General features: G+C 28.9%; 1 protein-coding gene across 1 annotated transcript; it reads right to left on the bottom strand.

Moving 5' to 3' along the window:
- Positions 1-3005: 3005 nt before the first annotated feature.
- On the bottom strand, positions 3006-9779 carry LOC113509123 (uncharacterized). Its single transcript, XM_026892418.3, has 4 exons — positions 9445-9779; positions 7888-8097; positions 7513-7724; positions 3006-6727 (listed from the first exon to the last, which is right to left on the bottom strand). Exons 1-4 carry the CDS (start codon positions 9601-9603, stop codon positions 6631-6633), a joined length of 678 nt encoding a protein of 225 aa, XP_026748219.1. The 5' UTR covers positions 9604-9779; the 3' UTR covers positions 3006-6630.
- Positions 9780-12396: the final 2617 nt, after the last annotated feature.

Below are 12396 nucleotides of genomic sequence, written 5' to 3'. Positions count from 1 at the left end.
TTGTTTTATGACGTGGTGCGCTGTTTTTATTTATAATATTATTTTAATCTTTAGATGTATACTATTCGACATTGTCGACCATTCTTCGTACTATGATGAATCGTGGTAAATTAAAAATTTGCCTAAAATTCGATTTACCTGAAAATGAATCACATTTATTGTGTTGTTTTATGACGTGGTGCGCTGTTTTTATTTATAATATTATTTTAATCTTTAGATGTATACTATTCGACATTGTCGACCATTCTTCGTACTATGATGAATCGTGGTAAATTAAAAATTTGCCTAAAATTCGATTTACCTGAAAATGAATCACATTTATTGTGTTGTTTTATGACGTGGTGCGCTGTTTTTATTTATAATATTATTTTAATCTTTAGATGTATACTATTCGACATTACACCCAGTATCGATCAGTAGATAAGAAATTTCCAAGAATTTTAAGGGTGGTAAATACTTTAGGCTAAGGCTGTATTATTATAGAAGAGTCACATTATAGGTAATATATGGATATCCCAGGGGAAGCCCATATCACATAGCTGTTTTCTGTATAACTAGCTCCAATTTTAATGTAATAACTACCGGTTTAACTTACGTGTATTTAGATCTAAAAAGCTCGACTAGTTCCGGAATTAATCCGTGATCCCTAGTCATGAGCGACTGTGACACGAGCACGAGCGTGACTGCGTGCCTCGGCTCGCTGAGCGCGAACTGTTGGCGTTGTAGCTCCAATTTGCCTTCAGTTGTGCAAACTGTAACTATTTGTGACGGTCATGTGTTTACATTCGTCGTAATGATACACAGAGAAAAATGGATTATATTTTGATTGTAAAATTACTATTAATAATGTGATGAAGATGGGTTTATTCCCAATATTAACGTTTTTTTATTGAACATTGACAAAATTAATGAACACTGACGTTTTGGTAAACATTGCATTTTAATTTTTTTATTACAATTTATTCAACGTTTTAATGAAAAAGAGCTATTTTAGAACAGGGTTTTGTATGAATAAGATTTACTAATAACTATTATCTACATCGAATTTGACAATAAGCTTATTTTAACCAGAAATAAAACTATTCCATTTTATGTCTGGTTAAATAAGTGTTTACTAATGTAATACTTATATATGGAATTGAATGAATTTTTTACAATCCGCAAAATGGTTTAGTAATTAGTTTCGTTTATAGATTCAAAAAACTTGTAGGTCTTCAATGTGCCAATTGAAAGAAGTTCGAATTGAAGTAGTTTGTCGCAAACATGCTACGTCCAGTGCCAGACTTTTTGTTGACAATGTGATGTACTTATTATGGGTCCTATAGATGGAGCGGTAATCGTAATGATTAATAATTCGATTTTAAAATCTGGAGTTATTATATATGTGGCGATTTTGTTTTTCTCATTTTTTTTTGTCGAATACCCCATCACAAATATCAAAGAATAACTTTATAAATATACGACCTAAAGCTCGTTAATTATCAGGCGCAAATTTGTTTGCCACTTTTTGGGCAGACCTGAAAATATTTAGCCATTTACATTTTATTTTTATTAAATCGTGCGAGACCGATGTAAATAGATGGTTACGATTATCGTTATAATTTATCGCCGTTTGTATGTATATGTGAGGCGTAAGTTATTGGCAAGAAACAAAATGAATGTGATAACATGTTGAGCCTAATTGGAATTGGTCAACTTTATATAAATAAGTCTTAAATAACAGTGTAGTCTAGCAAAAGAAAAAAATCTGAGCGGATCTCGAGTTGCATCTATAACTCTAAACGATTGTCTAGTCCGCACCGCGCATAGTTCGTGTATGAGTTTTAATACAGTTAGGAAGTAATGGTAGTCAATCAGATTTATACGGTGATATTAATAACTTCTCATCCTCATATCATTACCTATCAAAGTTATAAATGTATATACAGTACTGTAGGTATTTAATAGCTTAGATATTATTAAAATTTGTAAATTTAATGTTTTATTATAAAAAGGTATTAGAGAGTTAATATTCAGTTATTGCGATTTCTCATTGAATTATATAAATTAGACCCCTCATTTCTTTTTTAAGCTTGTCCCGTGTATTTTTTAAACAATGCAGTATTCATACATTCCTTTTAACTAGTCACGTTTAGTGATGTGTAATCAAATGTTTGTTTACACATTTGTGGTAATTTTCAATTATTTTCAAATATTATTCATTTGTGTTAGTGGAGTGTATTAATGTTTTAAGTAATATTTCTTTTATAACACTGAGGTGGCAAACAAGCGTACGGTGCGAATGGAGCTTATTTCACTTAGGTTGAGTAAATTTCGTCCCAATAAGGCAATGAAAGAAATGGTATTATATATTATGAAAGAATTTGTATATTGAATGTACGATGGTGTTGGGTCGCAATTTACTTCGCTGTGAAAGGGGCCTTAGTTGATACGGCAATGACACTTCTTAAAATGTGCCAATTATTCCACACAACCTATATAATAGACATTTAGTACACTGTTTAAGGGATTTACGACTGAATATTATTAAATTTTGAGTGAAGGATTTTGAAGTAGTTTTGAAGAAGTATCCTTCTTATTTAAACTTACAATCCATAAAATTATGGGTAATATACATATAAACAATAGTATTTTAATTTTCGAATATATTGTACATGATTTTGTTGTGATAATTTTTATTAGGACTTAATAATAACTATTAAGTATTACATATAATGTTAAATAAAAAAAGACTAGTTTGAAATTATGAGACATGGTAACTCCTTTTTAACTTTGAACAGCACAGTAAGAAGTAAGTAGGAATGTTAACTATAAACATAATCATGGATACCATGTTCAAATAGTGTAATTCGCTTCCGAATTGTACAATTACTCTATTCATTTGTATAACGTATTTGTAAACTACCTATTAAGGAAGTAAAATGATTATTATAAATAATATGGTTTCATTTGATATCAATAAATTATATTATTCAGCAGTACCATATACTATTATTAATTCAGTTCCACTTAAAATGATATTTTACCTAACTAGTCTGTAGCTCGCTATTTCATATCGCATGTATTCTAGAAGTAGGAACACTAATGGAAGAGATGACATAGATGACATTTCAATATAAAACAAGTACACAAGATTTTAAGTTAGACTTTAGCTTGCATGATGCCGAAACAAACATAGACAGACACAAAATTTCTAATAGTTTCTAGTAATTTTATTAAGATCCCTCATATAACTTTTTCTTAAATACAATATAGTTAGGTGAGATGTCTCATCGTAATGGCCATCGCTCATCAGGAATTAAAGAGGATGAGTTCTAAGGGATACCATGGGGAGGTCGATCTCATAGGATATATTGCTAATAATTCGGCTGCTAGTCACTACTACTAAGAATTTGGTACACCGGTAAACTACATTCAGTCAGAATTTACAGAATTCACGCGGGGCAAAGTTACAAATGTCATGAAGCGAAAAAGAAAATTAGATTTAGATCAGACAAAGATTTAATCGACCTAAAAAAGGAGTTTCTACATTTGATTCGTAAAATAACTCCTTACTTAGCCAATTATAAACATCTTTCATCATTTTTTTTATACAACTTAGAATGGCAAACAAGCTGACGGTCCACCTGATGGAAAGTGGTAACCGTCGCCTATAGACATGAGCAGTATCTGTATAACATTATGATACAACACTAAAAAGTAGATGTGCGTGCAATTTACATGTGGGTAATAAAATAAAACTTTATTGCCTCTTAACATTATATTAGTATCTTGACATATTACAACTTAACAATAAATTATATATTTCTATAATTTTGCTATAGTCTAAAATATTAACATAACGGAATGCTTTACATATACCTATTTCCGTAACAAAAAAAAAAAGTAAATACTGCAATATTTTTAATGTTTAGTTTTTAATTTTTGACCGCTTCGCTTTATAGAAGGTGCCGTGTCTCTAGCATTTGACAACTCAAACCAGCAACTTTATATTGTAGATCTTTGGTTTATCTAATATTTCAAAATAAATAATTTTATATTTCACGACTATTACAAATAATTTCAATATATGATAATTCTTATAATCTGAATGTAATTACCATATAAGTGTAAATAGGTTCTCTGTCGGATTTATCCGACTAGAGTGGTTAAAAGATATAAACGCTAAATTAGTAAATTACATAAATTTCCTATTATCAATAGTGCTGTTTAGCGCTGTGCCTAGAGTGCTTTGAGGTAAACCAACAAATAATTTTACTAGTTACCTAATTTGTTGTACTGCTTATTTTAATGAATTATATAAGTTATAAATTAATTTATTATTCAAGTTATGAAATATTAAGAGGTCGATTAATAGTTTAAGGACTGAAGTATCATCAATAGGGATGCCTAATTAAAAATTAGAAATATTACAAATTCTTAGAAAATCTAAACAAGAGTCGTACCCTGTCGTTTTCAGGATTTTGAAATAAGTATTATATACATATAATATAGTGGAGCCGATTTCTTCCTCACAACATTTGTTGATTTTTGATACTTTGCTATTAAAAATAGAGAACTTAAGTAAAAATGGCTTATAACCTATTACTGTGAGGGTTATAATCTTTTTTATTATACATAAATATAAAATAAGTAAATCATTCAGGTACTCATTATATAGTTTTAGAGCACGAGGAAGAAATTGATATGCAATATACAGCTAAATATCTACATAGTATAAAACAAAGTCGCTTCCCGCCGTCTGTACAAAGTACGTAACGGATTTTAATGTGGTTTTCATTTCATTAGAAGAGTGATTCAAGAGGAAGATTTATACGTATAATTTAAAATAGTTTTGTTCAAGATGTCGAAAGAAATTAAGTCGATTGAGAGCTTTTTTCGAAAATATTGAAATATAATAATGTATGATGGAATTGTTCCTCTTTATTAGCTCTACAAAAAAGTACGCGATGCCATTTCATACATTATACAAATAAAATTTTATAGCCATTTAATGTTTAAAAAGATTGTACAAATTATGTGGAGTTTGGAATGTTATTTAGACGGATACAATAGTAATATTAATCACTCCACATGGACACCACATTATTTATACATTGTACCCGTGCGAAGCCGGGGCAAGTCGCTAGTTATATATAAAAATCAACCATACTTATCATCTATTTAATTACTTTAGTTAAACAAAATAAACATGAAATATGTAGTATACATACGTACTAATATTAATGAACACTGATGAAAATTATGTGATCTACTCTGGAAATTACAAAGGTATTACAAAATTAACAAATTTATTGCAGCAAATTAAGTTGGATAAAAAGGAATGTTTGTATTGATAGATAACAAAACTGACTGATACAAACTAATGAAGTTTGTACCTACTAGAAAACAAGCAATTTTGGATGAAATTCGAATTTGTTGTTTCACGGTAAAGTCCAACTTCTATTCAAAATCATTATAAGTAATAAAATTCTTAACAATTGTTTCCCCTCACACAGTTCTGTTAGGAAAATCATCATCGAAATCTTAATTAACAATCTAAAAGTAGCAAACATTACTTTTCTTCGGTTTGGTGAATATAATTCACAAATTGTGGCCAGAACTGAAACTATTTTCTTATTAATTTCTCTTATCTACGTAATTACAATTATATTATAAATTATAATCATGTTTTAATTATTTATAAGTAGTAGATACAAATTAGAATTACATGAGAATGTGCTTACGAGTATACAAATATAAGAGCTTTTGCTTTAAGCGGTTAGGCTGTGACTAGAATACAAACAATCTTATTAATTGCATTTGTACAAAGTTAATCGTAATGAGTCTATTAAGCCACTCCCTGTGTAAGAATTATGTACAGAAAAAAATTGTTTATATTTGTTATCAATTCTCATTTTTGACGTTTTATATTACCTTAAATTTATTAACTAGGGAATAGTAATAAATATTGATGATTGCCTATTAAATTTTCATGAAATTTAAATTTAAGGTATAAAAAAGATCTATATGTTTTTGTAAAGCTTATTGTTCACGTTACTTGTGGTTAAAAGTTTCAGGTTTAGGTGTAGTGATAAACTAATAAAAATAGGTTATTGAGTTATGGAAAATATTTTTACAAATTAAAATAATTGTCGGTTACTTTGTTTTTATGGACATTTCAATAAAAATACGTCAAAACAAACATTTAAAATACATGTAGGTATAACATAAATAGTTAAGTACTTAATTTAGTTAGCCACAAATTAATATAAAACCAAGAACACAATATTTATGGAAGTAAGAGTAAAGCAATTGACTTTTTGGTATTGTTATTTGTTTCTATAAACTTTAAAATGTACACAACACATGATAAATCTCGGATTTTACTTACATGGTTGTATTTACCTACCAAATTAAAGTTTTATGGCAAGAATGACTATACTTTTTATATATTATTTACATGTAAATATATATATGGTATAATAATGTTTAAATATATTATACAGTATAATAGAATAAAATTTTCAAAGAGTATGAAAACTTTATATGGTGTTTTGTCCTCATGGTCAGCATTTTAGAAACATTTAATGTCTTAGTTATAATTTCTTAAACACTATATATGAATAAAACTTATTTAAGTATAGAAGTTTACATATCAGTTGGCAGGATATCAGGTATCAGATATTGGCAAAGATCCATTTCAGAGTTAACAAAAGTTACTTTTCCAGCTGTGTTTTCATCAAGCCTGTAAAAAATTGCATTACTTAAAGAAAACCTGTTCAATACATCATACCAATTCAGAATATGATGTTTATTTACATTTACCATTTGTCATTACATGTACAATATATTGTATTAATATATTGCAGATAGATCAATATATTAATACAATACAAAACTCTTAACTTTTTCTATTATTCGTGGTCAGCTTTCTTAATCATTTGGCGACATTAGTTCCCGTTACAGGCAGTCTCCTTCATTAGATTCAACTATATCATATTTCTATGACCTATCTATGACATATACAAAACAAGTATGTTTTTAAATACCGCAGGACATATTACACAACGCTGTTTAATTCCAAACTAATTATTATCATTCATCATCATTTGGTTCACTTGAAAGTTTGTAAAAAAATATTTTCTATGACATATGTGACAACTTTGATGGTGTAGCAGTTTAACATACCACCTCGTTTTGAGATGGTCACGAGTTTACAATACAAACATTTGTATTTATGAGTAAGACTTGGTCTGGATGATTCTATATATTATGTATAGAATCATCCAGATTAAATAGTATGTATTTACAAAAAAAAAAAAAAAAAACTTGTACATTTTAATAGTTGTATAGTAGTAAACATGATACAAGCACTACTTAAGTCAGGCTAAGTAGCAATGTATAATACGTCTATGAGTGTTTATTTATTATTAATTAGTATAAGCTTTTGCATATAATTTCATTTACCACAAAACATCTTTAAATATTTTTGATATTATTAAGACGTAATAATAATATGGATAAACTTACCAGCCTTTTATAACAGTCCAGCAGCCCGAGAAGAATGTTGGGGCATTGATAATCAAACAAATACCAAGCCTCTCAGGATAATGTCTGCTGAGTAACCAGATTAGGTTTTTTAGTACTTGATAGTCCATACATGAAAGTGTAAATTGGTTCAAATCAAACACGATACACAAGTTGTCAACTACCTCTTCAAAGCATCTTTTACTAGCATCCTCCTGGAATCAAAAAAAAATTGGGAATGTCCTTGAGAAAATAACAAAGATAGAAAGACAAATAATTCAAAACAAATTGCAGGCGAAAATCTGCCATCTTGTTAATGTTCATAATGCAGAAAGAATTATGGCAATAGTAACAATAATAATGTCATGACTATCTTACCAGGCAGTAAACAATAAATTTTGTTAATTCATCAATATTCCTGTCACTAGAACTATGATTTTTTGCTGGAATGTAGATGATTGGTCGTCCTATAATATCCCGATGTCTGAGTACTCTAGCTTTGTCTGAGTACTTCTCTATAAGTTCTTTATCATTGTGTAACTCTGCCACTCCATATTCTGTACGCCACTTGTTTGTTTTTAATATTGCCTGAAAAGTGTCCAATCTAAATGTTAGAATAATAGTACAGTTGCATGAACTGTGTCAAATTTTTACTTACATACAATAATACAAAAATTCAAAGAACTATGTTGGTTTCTAATTGGCATTATTAGGGCAATTTATAGGAATTGATAATGTTAAGTAATTAATTAGCTCTATTAAATACTTCAGCATATTTTATTTATAGTATTTGTTCTCTTTTCTTATCTGATAAAGAATCTGTTATGATGACAATTTATAATACAATAATTTTGGTAGTGAAATGTATTTTAAATAACATATGAATTTACATAAGACTTACAAAGAAAAATGAAATAGAAGTGGTGGGGCGACACACTGACCTTATATGTGCAGTACTAAATTAAATAAATATTTCAATAAACATAGCTCTTTCTTACTGCATTGTATGCATTAACATAGATAATGTTCAATATATAAATATTTGTATGTGATTACTTTATATAAAATATTTATAGTATATATCAACAGGCAATGATTACCGTTTTCCCACAGAGGATGCCGACTTATTTACTACTTCATGTTGCTTAAAACAAGATGTAAATGTCTAAACATTCAATATGGTGACAGATTAAAAATGCAATGCATCACCATTCTATTTACATTACTTCCTTTCTCAATATTTTATTATTTACTTATGATAAAGATGATGATGATGTAAGAGATAAAGAAAACAAAGTAGATTAGTGTAGAGAAAGAATACTAGAAATAAAAGCTTATAATAAACAATTTGTCATAGCATTAGTTTGCTATATTCCCTTCTTTTAGGGACAAATCTAGTTACTATGCTTAGTTATTATGTTGTTATGTAATATTTTTTTTATAAGATGAAAATAGTACAGGCATAATATAAATTATTTAACAACATTATTTGACTTTGCAAGTTTTATCTTATGAGATCAGATTTATAATCTTATCTAACTGAATGGAAAGTAAATATGATAAATTATCTATTTTATGTGATGCATATTCTGTATGATTTTAAAATATCTGTAATCCCACAATTTTAATGTGTACTTTTGAGTTCTTTTTTTAAGTAAAAATACCTTTCTCCTATTACTGTTTAATATTGGTGACCAATTAAGTAATCTTTATGTATATATATTTACTCAACATTGTGTTGAAAACAAATGTACAAAATTTATTGATGTCGATTGTGAATTAATAAAATTTAAGACATTCAGTTATATGAAAGTTCGGAATTATCCACTGATACGTTATCCTTACTAGGGTAACGTAGTTATGATGAATGAATACTTAAAAAATTAATCAATACTTGTATAGTAGTCAAACATATGGAATATCAGTAAAGAGTACCTGAAATGCTTGATCAACTGTCTTAAACGCTCTCAAATATCTTCGTAACGAGAACTCATTATGATACTGTGCTGGATCGGCACTGACTATTAAACTCATTCTTTCTTTTAAATGCACTAAGTCCTCTTCATTAACGAGTTTTAATTCTCCTGCCATCATGTAATGTATTTTGGACTAGACAATTATAAATTAACTAGCTCTTAACTTAAATGTGTATTACAATAATAAAGTAAACAAATAAAAATCGATTGGGTTGTTAACTATAAGTACAATAATACAAACGAATAGACGTTACAAAACATTCAACAAATTTGACAATATATTTATTATTACTGACTGATGAACAAAACTGACAGTTTTACTGACGGTCGATCGGATACACTGTAGCCCTTAGATTGTGAAGTATACAGATTGGCAAAGTAAAAGAAAGAAAATACCTGAATAAGAAATAAGAAAATAATCTGTATGTTAGAACGAGAAAGACATTAAAACAATAATTTACAAAACATATATTCGAAACTGTTTTGGCAAGAGTGTGAACAAAATAGTTTCTAATTACATTATAAAGTACGGTAGGTATATTAAGTCTATGGTATATAAGTATACAGAATATTATTAAAAAAACGAGTGAGCTAATTTGACAATTAGTTTCCATTTATTTGTGTTTCTATTTTAAGGGTACTTAAGACATTATATCAAATGTTTTTTAAACAATCTAACGGTTATATATTTCACATTTATTAGTAGGTATATCCATATATATTAAAAGTAATGTTTATGTATTATATGTGTATTTCTAATGTATTATGTATATTTTTTTTCAGTATGTTACTATAATTATGTAATTTTTTGCCACCTCTGCCCTTCATACGCTTTTTGTTTTTCCTTAATGATTATCTGATAGCCATCCTCCCTGAAGCGCGGGACGCGCGCGGCAATCTGTTGCTGGCTTTCAGATGAAGAAATTTGTGTTGCGAAACGTAAAAATTCCGCGCGCCGATATTGCTAATTTTCTTTGATTGTACATAGATTATTTGCAACGATATGAGACATCAAAATGCTAAATCTAATCAATTGGATTTGCGCGTGGATGACATGTCTTTATATCCGTACACAACGTGGACTTTTTTTTTATAAATTTCTGTCTTAATAATTGTTTTTAAATGCCAGTTTTAGATTTTTTACTGTTGTTTTATTGTCTGTCTTACTTTTCCATAACATACCGCTACTGTGCTTGTTTACCTATTTTTCATCAATTTTCTTAATCAATATTTCGACGTTTAATAGGTATTAATTATATTACATTCATAAGTGAGTGAATAAAATAGGACGAAGAAAAAAGTCATAAGTGTAGTTAATAAAGCAAAAACTATCAATGAATGTTTTCTAAGTATAAATATATAATAATATAAATGTGTATATTTATTTATATTATTATAGGTAGCCACTTCTTGTCAATTACAGACGTATTTAAGGGGATTGCCGGGTGAGCTGTGTTCACTCTAGAATTGTTTAGTGTCCACCTCAGGATCAAAGCAAAGCTTTTAGCTATGCGCAAAGCTATCTGAACTTTTTTCGCACAGAAAAAAAATTATACAAAAGTTATTTTTTTCTATAATAGCTTGACATCATCATCATCATATCAGCCTTTAACTGTCCATTGCTGAACATATGCCTTGGAGAGTTTTGCCAGGCGTTGTTACGCTTAGCAGCTTAGCAGAGATGTTTTAAGAGGGACACTTGGCATTCCACCCTTAGTCGGTTCTTACGACACTGACTTCAGAATATTATTAAAAAAACGAGTGAGTTAGGCTTTAGAGATGTTTTAAGAGGGACACTGCTGCCCATTCCACGCCCACCCTTAGTCGGTTCTTACGACACTCACGGGAAAGGAAGGGGTGACCTATTCTATTTCGGGACTATACGGCCAATAACTTGACGTGTGCCAAGTTTTATGATTTTTCCCACTCCGAGATTCGCTTGAGAGATATCTTAACGTCAAGCACCAACTGTCTTCTACTTTCTTTTGATACATTTCGTGGGATATTAGTACTATCTTTATAATAGGAGTCACAAGTACTGTCATCCGCATAACAGTGAACGCTGATAGCTTGCAGTATGTCATATATAATGTATCTTTTATTAAATTTCATTCAAATCCATTCAGCCGGTTAAAGGTGCTTAGTTACCAATATATAAAAATTAAAACATTATACATATTTCTTTATTTATGTTTTCTCACTTTCCTCCTAATTTTACTCTATTTAAGTCATAGATTGTTTTATTTGCTCTTCTAATACAGTTAATTGTTTGTTATAGTAATATTTATGTATGTATTATATATATATATATATATATATATATATATATATATATATATATATATATATATAATATTATGTGTATGTTTATATTAGTTTAATTATACGTTCATAATATATGAATTAAGTATTTATATTTTCTCAATTCAATAATAAACTGCCTATTTATTTTTCAGTTTGCCCAATAGTTGACTGGTAGAGAACACTGTCCCGTGTTAAGTCCGTCATAATAAATAAATATTTTTATACATATTGTTCATTTATATCATTTTTTGAAGGGTTTTCATTCATTCATTCATGTATCATCATCATTATGTTAGTTATTATCTACCAACTGCCAAATATAGGCCTCTTCCATCGACTGTCATAAGAAACAGGACCGTTCCTTATGGCAGTTTACCATTGGGGGCATTTTGCCAGTAGTTACCAGACGGATTGGCAACTGTAGTTTAGCTTTTGGTGAAGTTATAAAATGGACGCTGCTACCCATTCCTCGATCATTAAGTTTTCTTAGTCACCTCTTACATATTATATTCTTTAAGATAAAAAAATCTCCAAATCGATTTACAATTAACGAAGTTATGAGGTAACCAACATAAAAAAATACAATCGAATTGAGAACCTTCTTCTT

Source organism: Galleria mellonella, unplaced genomic scaffold, assembly GCF_026898425.1.
Source record: "Galleria mellonella isolate WM207_F2 unplaced genomic scaffold, CSIRO_AGI_GalMel_v1 utg90, whole genome shotgun sequence".
Taxonomy (NCBI): Eukaryota; Metazoa; Arthropoda; class Insecta; order Lepidoptera; family Pyralidae; genus Galleria; species Galleria mellonella.
Note: the sequence above shows the minus strand (reverse complement) of the source record. Positions and strands in the feature narration are given on the sequence as shown.